General features: G+C 43.8%; 1 protein-coding gene and 1 long non-coding RNA gene across 2 annotated transcripts in view; both read right to left on the bottom strand.

The window, feature by feature from the left end:
* Nucleotides 1–21,149, bottom strand: part of LOC122934779 (gastrula zinc finger protein XlCGF57.1-like) — a 28,512-nt gene extending 7,363 nt beyond the window's left edge. The window contains exons 1-2 of the mRNA XM_044290476.1: nucleotides 21,094–21,149; nucleotides 1,177–1,300 (exon numbers count right to left, since the gene is read on the bottom strand). Coding sequence (XP_044146411.1) covers nucleotides 1,177–1,261 — 85 coding nt within the window. The 5' untranslated portion in view covers nucleotides 1,262–1,300; nucleotides 21,094–21,149. The remainder of the gene's footprint in view (nucleotides 1–1,176; nucleotides 1,301–21,093) is intronic.
* LOC122934861 lies at nucleotides 1,497–12,130 on the bottom strand. Its single transcript, XR_006388718.1, has 3 exons — nucleotides 12,090–12,130; nucleotides 1,664–1,819; nucleotides 1,497–1,551 (listed from the first exon to the last, which is right to left on the bottom strand). It is a non-coding gene; the product is annotated as an uncharacterized LOC122934861 (long non-coding RNA).
* Nucleotides 21,150–23,392: the final 2,243 nt, after the last annotated feature.

Genomic DNA, 23,392 nt, shown 5'->3' with positions numbered 1-23,392 from the left:
AGCGGAACACTTAACTTCAGAGGATGATGGATGAACAGGACTTCAACACGAACCACACTCCAGCTCTTCCAAGACCAAATGAAGCTATCCCAAGCAAGGAGTGGTGGGAAAAGTCAGACTGAATAGGGCGAGGTAAACGTCACATAATCCACACCTGAACAGGAGGTGTGGACATACCAGCAACACACAGACAAAGTGAAACCGAAAGAGGCTGTCAGATCACTAATGCGTAGATAATCTTTCAGACCTTCTGAGACCTGTCACAGATGTGACAAGACAGTGTACTAAGAGTGGCGTATAAAGACAGCATAAGAGTACATCTCTCTGGTGTCTCTAATATGAAAGGAGAAATATGTATCTGCACATTTGACAAAGAGAATCCATGTATTTTCTGGGGTTATACATTGATGTGATAGGACATATGACAGAGAGACAGAAAAAAATTGTATCTTTAAATGCAGAATACAACTAGTTTAGTGTCAGGGAGAGCTTTGTGAGACAACATGAAGTTATATTTAATTAACTGACAGAAAGGTTTTTTTTTTATGTGTATTACCCCGATGTAGATCCCTTAATTCACCTCCTGGCATGTTTTTCTGTGTATGAGCTGCTGTGTATTGTACTGTCCAATTAACTATTTAAAAAACATTGCAGTTTAAAAAAAAAAAAACAGTTGATCACAGAAGCCTTTTCTGCATCATAGTGTATTGGTGGAGAGCATTATGTATATATATTTTTTAATTTTCCTTGAAAAAATTCTAATCTGCTACTTTTCCAGAAGAATGGTTAGTTTTTGTACTGTTTAAAATTAAAGTATAAATAATCCCACAGTGAAACACATTTTTTAAACAGGCTTTGTTATGGCGGACTATCATCCATTTACCCATAGGCATATATTTTGCTGTCACTTTGACATTACTAATGCTGTCTTCAAGTTAAAGAGCTTCAAATGGGTTGGATACAGTACTAGGAGACCTCAGAGTTTCATATTTGACTTTTTAGGGCACTCCCAATACAGACTGAATTTATTCATACCAGAATAACATCTGAAGACCAGATAGTATGAATCAGTCCCTAAAGGAATTTCAGGAAATTCACGAATCACTAATGATGAGTAAATCTAGGTGACTCTCAAAATTGTTCTCTCCTCTACAGTCATGGAAGGTCTCCTCTTACCCGGTGATGTGAGGGGCTGGCTATTCTCCATCATGACATCCTTGTAAAGATCCCTGTGTTCTTCTAAATATTGCCACTCCTCCATGGAGAAATAGACAGCGACATCCTGACACCTTATAGGAACCTGACAACACAAGGACACAGTCATTACCAGACCCCTCCCTTGGCGTTATTGTATAATGTCCCAGCATTCCCAGCAGCGCTCACCTCTCCGCTCAGCAGCTCAGTGATCCTGGTGGTAAGTTCTAGAATCTTCTGCTCATGTATCAGGGAAGGAGGTGGAGGCTCGGTGATGGGGCTCTGGGTCCTGCTCCATCCTCCTGACACACAGGGTGTCACACACTCACCAGACGACTTCTTCACTACTGTGTAATCCTGTGTATGGGGAGACGCCGATCACTACAGAGATTCTAAGAATCCTTCACCCTTCCAGTCATTTCCATGTTTTATTACTAGAGATAAGAGTGATGTCATGTGAGACTCTCACCTCTCCAGTTATCAAGGAGATGATCTCCAGGGTGAGGTCTAATATCTTTGCAGCCAAGTAGTTTCTGTCCTTCTTTATTCTTGGTGGGTCAATGATGGAAAGGAACATTGTATTTAAAAGAAAACTTTGGCCAAGACCGTCTTGTACCTAAGGCACCTGAAGGAACACAAGCAGGATGTGGAAGAACATCTTATATGCAACAAAGTGTTTTTACAATTAGACCACCAATAATGTATGATGGAGGTGACTTAGCTTTTGAGATGTCTTATACGTGGGCTATGAAAAACAGAACCCTATATTCTTTTTGTGAAGTTTTTACGGGATAATTAAAGAATGACCTACTTACCATTATAAGAGATAATAGAAGTGGTTTCTCCGAATTTGTTCCCATCTTATGTTCAAGAATACCTTCTGCAACACCACAAGTTCCATATTCTGTCGCACACTATTAGGTCTGGTGCCTGTGGAGGCCACAAACCTTTGTTCACAATATCTTTTTTTGTGAATGCCACATAAACTCAGCAAAGGGGTAAATACGATGTTTGGCAACTGGCCCTGAGTTGCTGAAAGAAACAATACTAACCCTCATCCATGCACATGGCCCTGCTCACATTTTTATCAAAGTTCATTGTACATCTGCATATCCATAGCTGTCCACCGAACACCAATTTTGGATCATAAAGTTGCTGTTCGTGTAAATTATGTGAACAGAAAATGGTGACCTGGACTATTATTTTCATGTATGATCCCACTAATTTAGCAAACTGTAAGTAAGATGGAATGAGTGCATGTGTTGATCCTTTAGTGAGCTGACAAACATCTTGTCTTTCCAGAGAAACTTGAGACAGCTAACATGGAAGAAGTCAAGAGAATTACGATGGTTATTATCTCTGAAGGCTGCTACATTGACAGCAAAAGTAAGAGACTGATGTCATCAGGGAGTCCTGTTTGCAGGAAGTAATGACATTAGGGCAGGCATGTCCAAAGTGCGGCCCTCCAGCTGTTGCAAAACTACAACTCCCAGCATGCCTGGATAGCTTACAGCTATTTGGGCATGCTGGGAGTTGAAGTTTTGCAACAGCTGGAGGGCCACAGTTTGGACATGCCTGCATTAAGGGATCGGAGTTTACTGCAACAGGAAAACCTTCTGCCAACTGTTGATTAGGTGGAACTTCTCTAGGTTTACCAGCCATCCCAGATTCGAAAATGTCTGCAGGACTGTCTCAACATACAATTGTAGCAGATGTTCTGAGCCAGCTGAGATGAGGAAGTTGTCCAGATCTGGTATTATCAGAATCTTCTGCTGATGTAATGTAAATAGCTAGAGACGGTCATGATCTTGGTGAAGATTTTGGCGCCACATACAGTCCGAATGGGAGAGTCATGGAAAAAATCTTGATCTAGAAGACTGGTAATGGATTTGATAGTTTCCATTTTTTATTCAGGCTTTTTAAATTTATTTACTTGGGAGATAAATGATTGTCTCACATGTAATACATCTGGAGTCATCTATCTACTACAGTGTCCGTGTAAACGCCAGTATATTGGTAGAACCAAAAGAACATTAAAGATTAGAATCAGTGAACACATTGCTAATATCAAAAAGGGTTATGCAAAACATTCTGTCTCAAAACATTATGATGAGGTACATAATAGGGACCCGTCTAAATTATTCTTTACAGCGTTAGAGAAAGTCAATAAACACTGGAGAGGTGGGGACTATATAAAGAGGATGTCCAGAGCCGAATCTAAACTTATCTATGAATTTGGCTGCCTATTACCGGCAGGTCTGAATTCGGATCTGGAGATTTTCGGCTTCTTATAAGGTGGGGGTCCCGTCTCCGATGGGGGGTCCCAGAGTTTACCATTTTGGGTTCTGGGACTTTCCCTCGGAGTTGGGGCTCCCGCATTAAACACGTCCGTTTTTGATCTTCCCATGCTGCTATCAGTTTCTCCATAAAAATGCATATATATGATCTTGTTCTATGGACTTCCCAGCTTAGTATATATGGATGAATTTGCATGATTAGGGACCTATTTATAGTTTTAGTGTTTTAGGTATATTAATGTTACCAATGGTTTTTATTGATAATACTATGTTATTTTGACTTTTGAATGGGGTATATGTTAATTTTAATATGTTTTTAACTGGATTTGTGATAAAACGCAATGAGGTTGTGAAAAACCGCAACAATACCGGATCGAAACCGCAATGGAACACATTTGTCCCAAATCCGGATTTTTGTGAGTACCGAGTGGACTATAAAGGGTGGAGTGGGAGGTCTTGCGCTCTTACCACTGAGGAAGGGGTTTAGAACGCCCCGAAACGCGTCTGGTGACTGGAAGAAGCGCCCACCCAATCTACTGGATTCTGATAAAATACATTGCATGGCCATGCGATAAGGAATCCTATTAATACTCCACTAAGACATAGGAGCTGAATACAGGTCCCAATAATTGCCTACCATCCATACCAGCCAAATCCTGTGTTCCCGCGATACTGTGACGTCAGCGGCTCGAGATTTGTGACGTGAGACGCCGAAGCGGCCGGCACACTTGCTGCTCGTGGCAGGACGGCCCAGCGGAGAACAGTCTGGTGAAACTTTGGATTAAGGTAGGAACCTGAATTGGGCATATAATACCTATAGCCCCTTGTGGACACACTGTACCAGTTGTGGAGAGACTGCCTGATTGAGAGACATCTTTATGCACGTGGACACTTTAATCCGGAGCCACACGAATTTGTATTGGGACATTATATTTGCGGTCTGCGGTTTCATTGCCACCATATAATCCCAGTTGGTGGCAAGTGTGAATTGATCACTATACAAGGCTTGCGCAATTATCACCCGCCAGTGTGATTTTATGTTGGTACCACCTATTATTTTATGTGATTTTATTGTATTTGTGTGGTGTTATGAATTATTAAATAAGAATTAAATAATATTTATTCCCCATGGTCCAGATAGTGTGAGTGCTCACTCCTTTCTCTTTTTGTCATATTGTCTATCAATTTTTGGGTTCGGGCACCCAATTTGTGAGTTTGCAGCACCCGTCCGTAATTATCTAAGTGTGAGCCAACCACCAATTTACTCTATTTTTAAATTTATTATGAGCCTGAAGGTCCCATTTGTTTTTTACACCATGAACACTATAGAGTAGGATCCTGATCCTGTTTAGAAATTGGCACTGGTGTCTCACCTGCTCTTCGCAATTGCGATTAAGCCCCTTGGTTGTTTGATTGGTGAGGCAAGGTAACATACTTCTCTATGCACCATCTTTCGTTATGTTGGAGACCTTGCTACCGTTATTGATCCTTTTTTAACTATTATATTTGGACGTATTCAGTCCTGAATATCAACTGGGGTAATAATTTTACCATTAGACCCACTGCCTTTGGACCTGCGCTTAGTTCATACTAATCTGCTGGTTGTGAGAATCTTTAAATATTTGTAAGGTGGAGATATTGGCAAGAGTGTCCGATTTTATCGAGGCTAACCTAACACTGTTAATGGTGAAGGTTACACAAAAAATGTCATCTGCCACTTTTGGTCATAGGTCGTGGAAATTTGATAAAGATGGTTATAATGCTGCAGCTTTTGTATATTCTCCACAACTCACCGGTGTGTATTCATCTGTGGTCTTTCCACAAGATACATTTCATACTTTGTTATGGAAGAAGCAATTTAGTAAAATTTGCTATGAGACTTTACAGAGGAAAAAGTCATCTAGCAGTCTTGTGCTTCCTAATCCCCTATTGTACAGTCCTGATCAAAAGTTTAAGACCACTTGAAAAATGGCAAAAAAATCATATTTTACTTTGTTGGATCTTAACAAGGTTCCAAGTAGAGCTTCAACATTCAACAAGAAGAAATGAGAGTTAGATAAAACATTTTTTGAGCATTCAATATTAATTGAATATAACGATTAAACTGAAACAGGTTGTTTTTCAACTGATCAAAATTTTAGGACCACATGCCTTTAAAAGGCCAAATCTGATCTGTGCAAAGATGTGGATTCATTGTCATTTTCTGTCAGGTAGTCACAAGTTGTGATGGCAAAGGCAAAAAAACTCTCCCTTTTTGAATGTGGTCGGGTTGTTGAACTGCATAAGCAGGGTCTCTCACAGCGCGCCATCGCTGCTGAGGTGGGACGCAGTAAGACAGTCATTTGGAATTTCTTAAATGATCCTGAGGGTTATGGAACAAAAAAGTCAAGTGAAAGACCCCAAAAAATTTCATCAGCACTGAGCCGGAGGATCCAATTGGCTGTCCGTCAAGACACTGAACGATCCTCGATCCAAATTAAGGCCCTTACTGATGCTGACTGCAGCCCCATAACCATCAGACGGCATCTGAGACTGAAGGGCTTCAAAAACAAAAAACGGCTTCAAAGACCTCGTCTTCTTGAACGCCACAGAACTGCTTGTTTGGACTTTGCAAGAGAGCACCAAACATGGGACATTCAAAGGTGGAAGAAAGTTTTATTCTCTGATGAGAATTTTTTTTACCTTGATGGTCCTGATGGTTTCCAACGTTACTGGCATGACAAGCAGATCCCACCTGAGATGTTCTCTACGCGCCACAGTGGAGGGGGCGCCATAATGGTTTGGGGTGCTTTTTCCTTCAGTGGAACAATGGAGCTTCAGGAAGTGCAGGGGCGTCAAACGGCCGCTGGCTATGTCCAGATGTTGCAGAGAGCATTCCTCATGACTGAGGGCCCTCGTCTGTGTGGTAACGACTGGGTTTTTCAACAGGACAACGCTACAGTACACAATGCTCGCAGGACAAGGGACTTCTTCCAGGAGAATAAGATCACTCTTTTGGCCCATCCTGCGTGTTCCCCTGATCTAAATCCAATTGAGAACCTTTGGGGATGGATGGCAAGGGAAGTTTACAAAAATGGACAACAGTTCCAGACAGTAGATGGCCTTCGTGCGGCCGTCTTCACCACTTGGAGAAATGTTCCCGCTCACCTAATGGAAACGCTTGCATCAAGCATGCCGAAACGAATTTTGGAAGTGATAAACAATAACGGCGGAGCTACTCATTACTGAGTTCATGTTTGGAAGTTTGGTTTTGGGGGGGGTTTAGTTTTTTTTGGAGGTGTGGTCCTAAACTTTTGATCAGCTGAAAAACAGCCTGTTTCAGTTTATTTGTTGTTTTCATTAAATTGAATGCTCAAAAAATGTTTTGTCTCACTCCCATTTATTCTTGTTGCATGTTGAAGCTCTACTTGGAACCTTGTTAAGATCCAGCCATGCTAAATATGATTTTTTGCCATTTTCCAAGTGGTCTTGAACTTTTGATCAGGACTGTACTTTTTGGCTGACAGATGCAGCATTTTGAAAGGCTGAAACAGTAAGGATTGCTGGAAAATGAGTGAGGGATTAACATCTTGGGTTATTATGGGCTTGAGTTCCCCTATAGCTGCTCTTGAAGAGGGGCCAGGAGATGGTTTGGCATGTTTCCCTAATTTGATGCTTATGAGGAAGGTCTGGGAAGGTCAAAAATATATTTAAAGCCCCTATTCAGAATTCATTGTCTTTCCCCCATGTCACTCCGCCCCCCTACCTGACCTGTCCATTACATTTAATAGCACAACGCTTCCTCCAGTCTCGCAGGTCTGCAGCCCGGGGTAACATTAGATTCTGCCCTGTCCTATAAACCACACAACCAAACCCTCACCTCCACATGCTGATTTCAACTTAAGAACATCTCTCGTATTCGCGCCTTTCTCACCCGAGTCAACAAAATTACTAGTGCATGCTCTCGTCATCTCCCGCCTGGACTACTGCAACATCCTCCTGAGTGGCCTCCCATCAAGCACTCTCGCTCCCCTCCAATCTATTCTCAACTCTGCTGCCCGTTTAATCCACCCCTCACCCCCTTTCTCCTCTGCCTCCCCGTCACCCAGCAAATTCAGTTTAAAATACTTATAACTACATAACAGCTGTCCACAACCCGTCCCCTCCTTAGATCTCTGACCTGCTCCCCCAGTACATTCCCACACGTAATCTCAGAACCTTACAGGACCTCCTCTGTTCTCCTCTCATCTGTTCCTCACACATCAACTACAAGATTTAATGTGCCTCTCCCCTACTCTGGAACTCTCTCCCCCAACATGCAAACCTTCAAGAGTAACCTGAAAACCTACCTCTTCAGGAAAGCCTACCATCTCCAATGAGCATGCTGCCACCACACAGCCACATGAGCAGCCTATACCCTCACCTACTGGGTTCTCCCCTTTCCTTATAGACTGTAAGCTCCAGCGGGTAGGGTGCTCTACCCCTCTGTACCAGTCTGTTAATAGTTTGTTTATTGAGTTTTTATATTTGTGAAACCCCGTCTGGATGCACAGCGCCATAGAATTAACGGCGCTTTAAAATAATAATAATAAAATCCATATATCCCAGAGATCTAGGAAGAGAGACAGTTTTCTCTGATAAGATATATTGCAAACTTTCTTACATTCACCTGTACTATTTCAGGTATTCAAAGTTTGTTGAAAGTACATTGACCATTTACAGGGCCGGTGCAAGGATTTTTGCCGCCGTAGGCAAAGATCCATTTTGCCGCCCCCTCATGTCACTCACTCACTGACAGACAGACACGCACACACTCACTGACAGACAGACATACACCTACCCACTGAAACACACAGACACGGAAACTCACTGACAGACAAACACACACATATACTCACTGACAAACATACACATACTCACTGACAAACACACAGACACTTACTGACCGACAGACATCCACACTCACTGACATACACACAAAGACACTCAATGACAGACGCACATACATTTACTGACAGAAATATAGACATACATACACTCAATCACTCACTGACATAAATACACAGGCAGACACTCACTCAGTCAAACACTTAAACAAACACTCACCTTCCTGGGGTCCAGTGTGGTGCAGCTCCTCAGTCCTCCAGCGCGCCATTTAGTATGCCGGGGCCGGAATGACGTCATATTCCGGCATTACAGAGGGCGCACGAGGGAGGAGTGGGGAGCTGCTAGAACAGCCTCCCTTGCCGCCCGCCTCCTCTCCTCCGGTAATTTACTGGCAGAGCATGCACCTGCCATCAGGGTAAGCAGATGCCTGTTCTGCCATATTTAAGAAGGACCTCCACCTGCTGGCCCCCCTGTAACGGCGCTGGGGGCGGCTCAAGAGCCGCTCGCCCTGTTGCCCAGGGCTGCAGCCCCAGTCAGGGGGAGCCCACCAGGGCGCCCCCAGCAGGCCGGCGCCATAGGCGAATGCCTAGTTCGCCTATATGGTTGTGCCGGCCCTGACCATTTAAAGCCTTATACACACACAACTGTATTTTGTATCAATTTTTACAGATTGCACCTGTTGGACCTATTTTTGCAGATTGCACCTGTTGGTTCCCTCAGCAAACACTGAGGGAACATGACCTAGTGCCTAGACCCTCATAATCACAAACAGATGGCATATGCTATTGATACTCCCATTGTGAGACAGGAAAACCCCTTTAATCCAGAACAGCCTACCATTAGGCCTTGTTCACACTGCATGTGTAGTGTCCTCCTGAGATTTCTTGATATGCTGATATGCTATCCTTTAGTATAGGTCAGGGATCAGCAACCTCCGGCATTCCAGCTGTTCAGAAACTACAACTCCCAGAATTCTTTATTCACTTCTATGGGAGTTAGAAGAGCAGCTGAGCATGATTGCAAGCTGGGAGTTGTAGTTTCAAAGCAGCTGGAGAGTCTAAGGTTGCTGCGGAACAGTTCCAGATTTTAGAGGCTGTCCCGCGGTCCCGGTATGGGGTGAGGTATGTCCCGCTTTCTGGCAGCTGTCCCTGTTTCCATAGGAAGCAGAGACAGTTGCCTGTAATGATGAAGCAGAAATCCGTCCGTCCGCTCTTTGCTCCATCATTCCTCCCCCTGTCTGCGCTCCACACTGCTGGTCTGGGCAGGGGGCGGCCAGGAGCTCTGTGTATCATCCTGCTGCTGCTGTTGGGGAACGAGGTGAGTATTGTGAGGGATAGCTTTCTTTACGCGGATCATCCTCACAAATACTTTCGCAGACAACAGGTTTTTATGTCCCAACGCATGCTTTATTGCGACACAAGCGCTAACGATACAAAACAAGATGGAAGCCTGCCCGGCTAGGCTCTACCTAAACACAGTAGATCCCTGACTCACTTAAGTCACCGTTCACACACGTGAACCCATGCGGCTTTCCCTGTCCTAATGTCCATCAGCCTCCTGGCTGTTACCACACCGGTGTCTTTTGGGGGATTGTGGTCTAGTCGTCCCCCCGATGCTGACCATGCGACCCTTATCCCTAGGCATCGCGGGACCCCCCAAACCTCAGGCTAATCCCAGCCTCGTGGTCTGTCAACGCTCCCAGCTCAGACCACACACAGAACCACCCCAAGCTTCTGTACAACACAAGACAGACCCCTCTCACTTTGAGGACAGCTTTATGCTCCATTGATTGTGACACTTGTTGCTGCCTGACCACTGATGGGAAAGAGATGGATAATCCTGCTATTCCTCTCTCCTAACAGCCATGAGGCCTCTCACTGTCCCACATACCCCCACCCCTTTGTTCAAGCCCGTGAGGGTGAACACATGCATAACCACAAGAGGCTGGTGATAGGGAAACCACCTGCCCTATAACCTTCCCTTTATTCCGCCAGACCCATGCCCAGCTTCTCACAAACACCAAGCTCACAGACCTGCCACTCATCCCATCAGATACCACAGACATCTGGTTGCCACAAGCAACCACCTTGGTTTCTTAGTACCTTGACATGGCAGCCTCACTCTCCGAGTTGCTATCGGTCACAGCACATACGTCGCATACACAGCTTGTGTCATTATTAATCCTGACCTCTAGGGGCACCCATGAGTCAATCCCCACCTGGGACATTTCCTTATTAACCATAGAACCTGTGGAGACTGCCTATCCACCTCTGGTACATGTGGTGCACCCCCTAGCACTTCCACACTTTCCACATTGGGTTCCCCCAGCTGTATTCGCTCAACATTTATCAACACTTCTGCATTCTTTATAAAAAAAAAAATCCCCAGGGAGTGCTATTCCGCTGACCACATTCTGCAACGGAAAAGGCATGCCACTGTCACCACATATTCATATGACATCACATTTTCATTATGCATTCCCACACTCTTGGCACCACTTCAGACCTCAGCACAGAGATCTCCAGAGCTCCACTGACAGAGGGAGGTAATCCACACCACCCGGCAGTGGAGCTCTGGAGATCTCTGTGCTGAGGTCTGAAGACCGTGTGTCAGGCGAACAGGCCGCCTTAAAGCCTGCAAGTGGAGTGTCTGAGGCTGAGCATTCAGCCGGGTGTGAACCTACACCCAGGATACCAGGTGAACTTTATTTTATTTTTCTCTGTGTGAACAAGCACCGAGCCTGAAAAGTGACTGTTGTGTTATAAGTGTGAATAAACACTGAAGAGTGATTTACAACCTGGTCCTTTGCCTCTACACTGCGTCCGCTGAAGGGGGCACAGCTGGGCATATTACTTTACTGTGAGGGGGGCACAACTGGGCATATTACTGTGAGGGGGCACAGCTGGGCATATTACTGTGAGGGGGCACAGCTGGGCATATTACTGTGAGAGGACACATATCTGGGCATCTCTACTGTGAGGGGGGCACATACCTGGCCATATCTAGTGTGAGGAGGCACATATCTAGGCATTCTGTGAAGGGCCACATATCTGGGCATAACTACAATGCTGGCATAACTGCTGTGTGGTGCCATAAAGGAGGAATAATTAATATGTTGGGGCATTTAGGGGGTGGAGTTAGAGGCGTGGCATAATGCTGAAAACATTTGCGCCGCACATACTGTTCCTCTTCGGATGTTGGGAGGTGTGCTGACACCCTGTACTCCCACAGATCAGCTGTTCCCTGCAGCCTCCGGTACAGAACCTAGAACAGGAAGCACAGGTCCGTAATGTAGGTTACTGCAGCTCAGCACTCTATTCAGTGGTAGCTGAGCTGCAGTAACCCAGCACGGCCACTACACCCTGAACGAAGCCGTCTGCTTCCTGTTCCATTCATGAGCTAGGTTCTGTACTGGAGGCTGCAGGGAACAGTCGACTGGTGGGGGTGCAGGAGTGTCAGACCTCCACCGATCAGATATTAATGACCTAACCCGAGGACGGGCCATCAATATCAGGAACCTGGAAGACCACCAAGCACCAGAAGGTACAGGAGAACCTCACTACCCCTCCAACAGGCAGCCCACCTGCAAAAACCCCTCTCTCTCCCTTCAGACTCCGCCAACATGCATTCACATGTAAATAAAACTCCCCGCAGCCTCCTCCAAAATACAGTCCCATGTAAAAGAACATCCCCGACAACAAGCAATCCAAAACTTTAACAATCTCTCTTTACCTGAATACAAAACAAGGACAGCCGTGTGGGGTGTAACTGATCACATGACTGTGACATCATCAAAGGTCCTGTAGCCAATAACATTTACAGCCCTCCCATGTTACTGATCACATGACTGTGACATCATCAAAGGTCTTGTAGCCAATAACATTTACAGCCCTCCCATGTAACTGATCACATGACTGTGACATCATCAAAGGTCCTGTAGCCAATAACATTTACAGCCCTCCCATGTAACTGATCACATGACTGTGACATCATCAAAGGTCCTACAGCCACTAACCTTTAGGTTGCGTCTGGTGGAGTTGCTCCTGGCCGTTGAGTAGTGAGGAAGCTAGAATGGAGAAGCCATCTTCCATAGTTAGCCAAAGACACATAAGGACGTTCCCACCACCTCTGCGTCTTATCATCTCCGGCATTAAGTCTCTCAAAGAGTAGCTCTCACTTTTCTTCAATACCCAGTACGCAGAATTCCAGGGTTTTTACTCGACAGTTGAGATATATTAACCTCTTCATGACCGAGCGATTTTCCATTTTTGTGTTATGTCTTCTTGATGCCATAGCTTTTTTACTTTTCCGTTCACATAGCCTTATAAGGACAAGTTGTACATTCTAATGGCACCATTTAATATGGCATAGGATGTAGTGGTGGAATCGGGAAAATAAATTCAATTCCTTCACAGTTTTATGGATTTTGTTTTTATGGGGTTCCCTATGAGATAAAACTGACCTGTTCCCTTCATTCTCCAGGTCACTGCGATTACAGCGATACCACGTTTGTATTGTCTTTCTTGTGTTTTAATACTGAACAAAAAAAATAAACTTTGGAAACAACTTAATTATTCTTTTTATCGCCATATTCTGACCCGCATAACTTTTTAATAGTTATGTCTACGTAGCAGTGTGAGGGCTCTATTTTTTGTGGGACGATCCATAGTTTTTTTGTTATACCATTTTGGGGTGTGTGACGTTTTGATCACTTTTTATACTGGGGAGGTGAAGTGATGAAAAAAACAGTGAATTGGCCATATAGATTTTTTTTACTGTTACGCTGTTCACTGTATGGGATAAGATGTTTAATATTTTAATAGTACAGGCATTTTCAGATAAGGAGCTGTCTATGATGATTGTCCAGTAATAGCCTAGAAGCCCAGTACAGGCTCTGAATCATTACTGCAGTGGAACGCCTTCCCTGATCTCAGTCCGGGGGGAGGCGTTCCTACTTGGGAACCGCATGCTTCTGGGTTTTTTGCATTTCAGATGCCGTGGTCACACGCTAGTGGCAGGCATCTGCTTGCTGAAAGCTGCAGCAAGCTGTTGTCATGGCTGAGGATGGGGAAAATCCTCAGCCGTGTGATGCCAGATGATGTCCGGTCGCTACTCGGCCAGGGCAACAGAATAGGAAGCAGGTAACCTCCTATTGCGTCCCTAACGCTGACCCTGTCTCCTATCTGTATGAGCCGATCCTGGTGGTTGGAGGGCTCATACGCTGGAACCTAATAGTCCCTGCAAGCCCTCAGGATGGCCCTGAACTAAGAAGCAGGGTAAGACAACCCACTCCTCCTAGGCACGGAGGAGCAGGAGTCTCACTGGCCAAGCAGCATGAAGATGGGGAACATAAACAGGACTATGGACATGACAGGTGGACCCAACAGTTCCTCACTAACCTGCCACAGCCTTGCTGACTGAAACCCGTGCTCAAAAAACGCTGTCCACAGAAACATAAAACAAACAGCACACACATAAGAACACTCAGGAACCAGGACATCCATAGCTGCACAAAAACCAAAGACATAGGACATCAAGGTAAAGGATTTATGACCGGAAGGGTGGCCCTTACAAGAAGGACGGTTACAGGGTAACAGGAGGACAACTCCAGCAACATGCCTGGAGTACCCCACCAGAGAACTGAACTGGACTGAGACTTTATAGCCCAGGTAACCACACCCCACAGTCAGACACACCCAGTGACTCACACACACACTGGGAAGGGAGTTAACCCTTCCAGCACCAGGGAAGGGAAACACCAACTTAAAGGGAAAGTGTCCAACAGTAGAACACACTGTGGCTGTTGCCGCTGGCAACGACATGGGTGGCAACTAAGTCCTGGGAGTCAGCCCGAAGGCCGGGACAGTGCCACCACATGTACAACTCCAACCAAACGTTGCCACGGGCAACCACAGTGTAGGAAAGTGCACACGACACAATACACAGAGTGCACACAGACAAACAACAAGAGTATACAAACACACACACCTAACAGAAAGGTAGTTAGGTGCAACCGCATGCCATGCAGCAAGCTGCCCAGCAACGCTCAGGCTGCTCTGCTGAAACCAACACAAGTGAGGCCACACACCAGCGGCCCTCACCTGTGATTGAACACTAAAACCAAACCGCAGGCAACCGCATGCGGTTGAGGAGTCACGGTCATGGCCGTGACAGCTGTGTATACAGTGTTTCTGGGTAATAACGTAATTTGGCCTTCCTTTTGGGGGAGAAAAGCTTGGGGGAGATTTAGCTTTGATAGTGGGGGTCTAAAAGCATGGATATCCAGTAATCATTAGACTGTTTGATGTGAATGATATGCATGTCGGTGCATAAGCAAGCAAGCATATAGGTCCCCATTCTGGCTAGCATGCCCGAGGAGCCAGTTTTTTCTGGCTCCACCCCCTAAGACGATCAGGTGTCGTTATTATCATCCTTCACCTCCTCCACTGGCAGCTCCTCATCCTTCATTGGACTCTCTCCTTGTGGTTCCCCAATAACTACAGGGAGGAAAGCAAGATGTGCTAGCTGTTATTCTTCGCATGAGCATCAGAGTCTGTTCTAAGATAAATATGAGGGGGATTAGATTGTTAATGCCGTAGTTGTCCCTACTGACAAATTTTGTGGCCTTTTCAAAGGACGTCTGCACCTGACACACATTTTTAATGAGCTGCCACTGCCTGATCTCGAAACAACACATGCTCCCTGCTGAGGCCATTTGGTGCATGACAAAATCATTTGAATTCCAGCGAGTTGAAATATCGCGGATTAAGTGGTGTAATGGCAGACCAGTCTCCTGGACATTGCCAGCCTGCGTAGCTACTCTCGCCCAGGCCGATCAGCTCCAACACTACATGGTAACACTACACATGTGATAGGAAGGAGGGGGAGTGGGAGCTACACTGTGCCATGCTGCTGTTGGGGACAGAAGGTTGTCCGTGGAGGAGGAGGTGAATAAATGCCTTGTGTGAGAAACAGACCAAATACAAGGCAGGGATGGCTTTTTGGAAGAAATAATCATGACTAGATATCTTCCAGTGAGTTTGAGTACACACTATCAGCTCCCTAAAGGCAGCAAGCTCTACTAAATGGTATAGCAGTGACTGCACCGCCAACAACTTGACCAGCTAATATGTTCAGCTAATAAACCACACTAAGGATTTGCAAAGAAGAGTGCTATTTATTATTGATATCCTAGCAATATGCCACCAATGTTCGAGGTAACACAAGCCCTTTAATGGTGACAGGGCACGTGACTTGTATTCTTTGCAATATATACATCAGAAGGCATTGCTAGGCAGCACATCCTACAATGAATTGCCACATCTGCCACTTTTTTTTTTACAATCTGAACATTATAATGGTTTCTCCCTTGTGTGATTTTTCAGATGCCTAACAAGAACCCATTTCCAGTTTCCCACCTTCTGAACAAGAAAATGGTTCTTCCCCTGTGTGAGTTATCTGATGTCTAACAAGAGCCCTTTTCTGGCTAAAACATTTCCCACATTGTGAACATGAAAATGCCTTTTCTCTATCATGAGTTCTCTGATGATTAAGAAGAGTTGATTTATGGGTAAAACATTTTCCACATCCTGAGCATGAAAATGGCTTCTCTCCTGTGTGAGTTCTTAGATGTTCCAAAAGAAGGTATTTCTGACCAAAACACTTTCCACATTCAGAACATAAAAATGGCTTTTCCCCTGTGTGAGTTGTCTGATGTCTTATAAGACCCCCCATCTGGGCAAAACTTTTCCCACATTCTGAGCATGAAAATGGCTTCTCTCCTGTGTGAGTTCTTAGATGACTCACAAGTTTTGATTCGTGGATAAAACACTTTTCACATTCGGAACAAGCAAATGGCTTTTTCTTTGAGTGATATTGTAAATGTCTCGCAAGTTTCGAATTCTGGGTAAAACATTTCCCACATTCTGAGCATGAAAACTGCTTCTCTCCTGTGTGAATTCTTAAATGTTCCACAAGTAATGATTTCTGACTAAAAGATTTCCTACATTCTGAGCATGAAAATGACTTCTCTCGTTTGTGAGTACTCTGGTGACGAAGAAGAGTTGATTTATGCGTAAAACATCTTCCACATTCTGAGCATGTAAACGGCTTCTCTCCTGTGTGAATTCTTAAATGTTCCACAAGAAATGATTTCTGCCTAAAAGATTTCCCACATTCAGAACATGAAAATGGCTTCTCTCCTGTGTGAGTTGTCTGATGTCTAACAAGACCTGTTTTCTGGCTAAAACATTTCCCACATTCTGAGCATGAAAATGGTTTCTCTCTTGTGTGACTTCTTAGATGTCTCACAAGTTTTGATTCATGGTTAAAACATTTTCCACATTCTGTACATGAAAATACCCTTTTCCTTGAGTGACATCGTAGATGTCCCACAAGATCTGATTTCTGGGTAAAGCATCTCCCATCTTCTGAACATGAAAAAGACTTCTCCCCTGTGTGATTTCTCTGATGTTTTTCAAGAGAACCCTTCCACATAAAACATTTCCCACATTCTGAACATGCATATGGCTTCTCTGCTTTGTGGGCTCTTTGATGTCTAACTAAAAGTAATTTCCTGGTAAAAGACTTTCCACATTCAGCGCATGAAAATGTCCCCTTCTCTATGCGATTTTTCTCATGCAAAGGAAGATTAGATTTCTTTTTAAAGCGTTTCCCACGTAAAAATATTTCCCCCCATCTATGTCCAGTTATTTGTTTGAAAATCATCAGTGATTGATTAGCTGAAGGTTTCTTGTGACCAGCGGTATCGGTGGATATATCTCCACTGTGAAGGACTGAGGGTACATTAGGAGTTATTGAATTAGCTTGTGTGATATTGCTATCTTCTTCTTCATGATAGGAAGATAAATAGAGATGTCCATGGGGGTCGATCATCCTATCCTTACCTGGAAAAAGATACAAAATTTTCATATTTTCACAGAGAAATTAACAGATGAATAAATCAACCTTAATTGAGACAATAGTAAGCAAGTAAACAAAGTAAATAGATGTAAGAAAACAGGACACAGAACAATTGCAGTAAGTAAAGAATAATATTAAAAAAATCCCACTTTAGAAAAAAAAACTTTTTGGGTGAGGTCTACACAGTCCGACACATGTAACAATACCAACACCAGAAACATCAGCGTAACTATAGCCATAGAACTTGCTGTAGGCTAAGAGGTTAGGGGGTTCTATCAGGTCACAGAAAAAATGCACCAAACGGATATGCCACTGACTATACTAGCTAGTCATACAAGCAGATATTAAAAGCTGAGACTTTTGCCAATATATTTCTGTCAGGAACACATCGGAGCCCATCATGCACCACGTCACGGTCTCTCAGCACGGCAAGGGTCCTACCACTAAGCTAACTATGGTGTGAACACGGTCTGAAGGTGATGAAATCCAGCTCACAGCCAAGCTTCCACACAACCGCATAGCAGGACAACTAATGCAATGTGAATAAAGCAAGACTGTAAGCCACACCCATATCAGACCGTGTGATGGAGGCTACCAGGTGCAAAAGAATGTTTAAATGCCAGGTAAAGGCACATTCAATACATATAAAATCACAGAAATATAGTGGCAAATATGGGGGAACTGCTCAAACCCCAAACACTGTAGCGTGTTTATCATTGGGGGAGCAGTCCCACCGCACGTGGACCGCAGCAAACGACCATCCCCAGCAAAAAATGAGTACAATGGAGGATGCCGGCGCGGTCCACATGCACCACAAAGGCATTCTACACAAAACGGAGTATTGTGCGGATGAAAATATAATTATATACTGTACATCACCGAAAAAATGCACCAAACGGATATGCCACTGACTATACTAGCTAGTCATACAAGCAGAATTTAAAAGCTGAGACTTTTGCCAATATATTCCTGTCAGGAACACATCGGAGCCCATCATGCACCATGTCATGGTCTGTCAGCATGGCAAGGGTCCTACCACTACGCTAACTATGGTGTGAACACGGTCTGAAGATGATGAAATCCAGCTCCCAGCCAAGCATGTGGACTGCGCCGGCATCCTCCATTGTACGCATTTTTTGCTGGGAATGGTAGTTTTCTGCGGTCCACATGCGGTGAGACTGCTCCCCCAATGAGAAACACGCTACAGTGTTTGGGGTTTGAGCAGTTCCTCCATATTTGCCACTATATTTCTGTGATTTTCTTTTATATGTATTGAATGTGCCTTTACCTGGCATTTAAACATTCTTTTGCACCTGGTAGCCTCCATCACACGGTCTGATATGGGTGTGGCTTACAGTCTTGCTTTACTCACATTGCATTAGTTGTCCTGCTATGCAGTTGTGTGGAAGCTTGGCTGTGAGCTGGATTACATCACCTTCAGACAGTGTTCACACCATAGTTAGCTTAGTGGTAGGACCCTTGCCATGCTGAGAGACCGTGACGTGGTGCATGATGGGCTCCGATGTGTTCCTGACAGAAATATATTGGCAAAAGTCTCAGCTTTTAATATCTGCTTGTATGACTAGCCAGTATAGTCAGTGGCATATCCGTTTGGTGCATTTTTTCTGTGATTTATATAATTATATTTTCATCCGCACAATGCACCGTTTTGTGTAGGATGCCTTTGTGGTGCATGTGGACCGCGCCGGCATCCTCCATTGTACGCATTTTTTGCTGGGGATGGTCGTTTGCTGCGGTCCACATGCGGTGGGACTGCTCCCCCAATGAGAAACACGCTACAGTGTTTGGGGTTTGAGCAGTTCCCCTATATTTGCCACTATATTTCTGTGATTTTGGTTCTATCAGGTGCTATAATGTGGGTTTTCTGATATACTCAATTATGTATGTATTATATGCTATTATACCTTTTTTGATTATTGCTACATATGCTGCTGTTTTTATTTTCTTCCACTAGGTGGTCTAATTTTGCTATGTGACCATGTGAATTATAGTTACGCCCCTGACCAGAAAACTGGTGTATGTATTACCTAAAATATACAAATTCACTTTTTGGTGCATAGACAGTATACTAAGAGTGGCGTATGAAGACAGCATAAGACTACATCTCTCTGGTGTCTCTAATATGAAAGGAGAAATATGTATCTGCACATTTGACAAATTTCTGATTGGAACGTTTTGTCTTTTTCTGTTCCGGTTACTTAACCCTTTCACTACCGGAGTTTTTTTTTGTTTTGTTTTTTTCGTGTTTTAATTTTTCTTCCCTATCTTCCTTGAGCCATTACTTTTTATATTTCCATTCACATAGCTTTATGAGGGATTATATTTTGCGGGACAAGTTGTACTTTCTAATGCCAACATTTATTAAGGCATACAATGTAGTGGGGTGGAATCGGAAAGCAAAAAAATCACATGACTGCCAGGCCGGAACAGGAAGCGCTGTGTATGCAGCGATCTAGAAGGCAGGGAAACCCGATCTGCGTGCAGCTGCGATCTCTGAATGGAAGTTCAGAAACATCCATTCAGAGATAGAGAACCACCTCCCGGATGTTTATAGTCATCGTGCGGACGGGAGGTGGTTAATAAGTTTCACTCCCAATTTTTTATTATTTTTTTTTAAGTCACAATCTCACTCCAGGAGAAGGGTGAAGTAGTAAAACTGGAGTAGCTTTTCTGGACAGAAGAGAATCCATGAGTTTTCTGGAGTTATACATTGATGTGATAGGACATATGACAGATAGACAAAAATAAAAATGTATCTTTAAATGCAGAATACAACTAGTTTAGTGTCAGGGAGAGCTTAGTGAGACAATATGAAGTTATATTTAATTAACTGACAGAGAGGTTTTAACTAGGGACAGGACATGAGTCAATGTCTTGTCACTTTGTAATTTAGTTAGGCTATCAACCATTTTCAGTGAGTGGTGCACCGATATTTAAAGCTATTCTACTTAATTTTTTTTTTATGTGTATTACCCCAATGTAGATCCCTTAATTCACCTCCTGACATGTTTTTCTGTGTAAGAGTTGCTGTGTATTGTACTGTCCAATAAACCATTTAAAAAATATTGCAGTTTTTCTAAAAAATTCAGTTGATTACAGAAGCCTTTTCTGCATCATAGTTACCGTTATATTGGTAGAGAGCATTATGTATATATATTTTTTTATTTTTCTTTAAAAAATTCTAATCTGTTACTTCTCCCCAAGAATGGTTAGTTTTTATACTGTTTAAAATTAAAGTATAAATAATCCGACAGTGAAACAGGCTTTGTTATGGTGGGCTACCATCCATTTACCCATAGGCATATATTTTGCTGTCACTTTGACATTACTAATGCGGTCTTCAAGTTAAAGAGCTTCAAACGGGTTGGATGCAGTACTAGGAGACCTCAGAGTGTCATATATAACATTTCAGGGTACTTCCAATACAGACTGAATTTATTCATACCAGAATAACATCTGAAGACCAGATAGTATGAATCAGTCCCTAAAGGAATTTCAGGAAATTCACGAATCTCTAATGATGAGTAAATCTAGATGACTCTCAAAATTGTTCTCTCCTCTACAGTCATGGAAGGTCTCATCTTACCCGGTGATGTGAGGGACTGGTGATTCTCCATCATGACATCCTTGTACAGATCCTTGTGTTCTTCTAAATACTTCCACTCCTCCATGGAGAAATAGACAGCGACATCCTGACACCTTATAGGAACCTGACAACACAAGGACACAGTCATTACCAGACCCCTCCCTTGGCGTTATTGTATAATGTCCCAGCATTCCCAGCAGCGCTCACCTCTCCGCTCAGCAGCTCAGTGATCCTGGTGGTAAGTTCTAGGATCTTCTGCTCATGTATCAGGGAATGAGGTGAAGGCTCGGTGATGGGGCTCTGGGTCCTGCTCCATCCTCCTGACACATGGGGTGTCACACACTCACCAGACGACTTCTTCACTACTGTGTAATCCTGTGTATGGGGAGACGCCGATCACTACAGAGATTCTAAGAATCCTTCACCTTTCCAGTCATTTTTCTGGTTTATTACTAGAGATAAGAGTGATGTCATGTGAGACTCTCACCTCTCCAGTTATCAAGGAGATGATCTCCAGGGTGAGGTCTAATATCCTCGCAGCCATGTGGTCTCTGTCCTTCTCCATGCTTGATGGGTCATTGATGGAAAGGGCTATTGTTTTTCAAATGAAAATAGTCCTGTACCTAAGAAACCTGAGGGAAACATGGAGGACTTAGTGCAAATTCTTATTTGAAAGGACATTTTACATGAAGTTTAGTGTCTCACGAATTGGTAATTATAAAGGACTACTGATCGAGTACAATGGAGGTGACTTAGTTATTGTGTTGTCTCATGTATACCAGATTGCTGATAATAAAATGAGGTAAGCTGCCTGCACCTGCTATAATACAGTGAATACAGTGTTACATAGAATGTACACTGCTGTGTATCACATCTTCCAGGTCACTATAACTCTGATACCCCCTTTATCCTGACGTAAGACTATATTTCTCCCAAGACATTAGCAGGAGTAACTGTTCCAATATTGATCTGCCTTTTAGGCGGGGATCCTTTCCACTTTCTATCACTTCTCCAACCCTATAACACTCTAAATTAGAAGACAGCACTTCTGTAGTACAGACTCTTAAATACTCACTAACTTTTCACACAACTTTGCATATCTCAATAGAACAGGCAAATAGAAGAAACTTTGTAATATATCTTATTACATTTTTCCTTTTTGTTCAGATCTTTAGTGCTTTGGGTTTCAAAAACTTTCAAGGAAGCTATACAAACATCCCTTAGAACTGTTTATATGGCGCTTCATGTTGCCACTGTTCCGTGCATCCTGGCCTTGGTCACTTGTGGGTGTAAATTAGTGCCAATGAGCTTGTATTTCTCCTCAGTTCAGTATTGCATAAGTTAAAGGCTATTCCAGTAGGTAAAGGTAAGCCCCTATCCACACCCCCTATTGATCACGAGAACGGGGCCCTGTAACCCTTGCTGCTCCCCTGAAATGACCTGAGCAGCGAGTCGCACATGCACACGGCATTCATTTCTACTGGAGTTCCGGAGATAGCCGAGCGCTCAACTTGTCTATCTCTGGAGCTCCCATAGAATCGAATGGAGCGGCCGTGTACATGTATGACTGGCCACTCCAATCATTTCAGGGGAGCAGCAGGGGGTACGGGGCACCCATTCACATGATCGGTGGGGGTCCCAGTGGTAGGACCCCCACCGATCTGAGAGTTATCCCTTGTGATGTGGGTAGGGAATAACTTTTACCTACTGGAATACCCCTTTAATGTTCCTTGGTCTTGTTTGTACATTTATTTGATTAATGAGACGGATCTCCATACAGTATTATTCCGAAGTTTTGAACGAAGCGACTTCGGATGAAGCATCTGAAGCTCTCTTCGCTCAACACCAGCTACAACCACACAAAGTTTTTGGACAAGGTCTTGAAGCAGATCTGCCTGCAGGATTTTGTGCCAAAGCCAGAAGTGTATTTGAAAGGAATGGGAAATATAAAGGAAGAATTCATACTTTGCCTTCCTGATGGATTCACTTCTTGCTTTGGCTGAAAATCCCGCAGGTAGATCTGCTCAAAAACTCATCTAAAGAACTCTGTGTGGCTGTACCCTAAGAAGCATTCCCACCATAATCCTCCATTCCACTCACCACATGAGGACTAGTGATGTCGCGAACATAAAATTTTCCGTTCGCGAACGGCGAACACAAATTTCCGCAAATGTTCGCGAACGTGCGAACCGGGCGAACCACAATAGACATCAATAGGAAGGGGAATTTGAAAACCCACAGGGACTCTTTGTGGCCACAGTAGTGATGGAAAAGTTGTTTCAAGGGGACTAACACCTGGACTGTGGCATGCCGGAGGGGGATCCATGGCAAAACTCCCATGGAAAATTACGTAGTTGACCCAGAGTGTGGTAAGTTGAAATCGCAATGCAATTTATAGAACTTGAATTAATCGCATTGCGATTTCAACTTCGAGCTTCTGCTGACTTCTGTGCTCATGGAGCGTCCCCATCACCATGGGAACGACTCCATGCTAGAATGTACTGTC

The sequence above is a fragment of the Bufo gargarizans genome, chromosome 4 (assembly GCF_014858855.1).
Source record: "Bufo gargarizans isolate SCDJY-AF-19 chromosome 4, ASM1485885v1, whole genome shotgun sequence".
Classification (NCBI taxonomy): Eukaryota; Metazoa; Chordata; class Amphibia; order Anura; family Bufonidae; genus Bufo; species Bufo gargarizans.
This window is presented reverse-complemented; position numbering and strand designations above follow the sequence as displayed.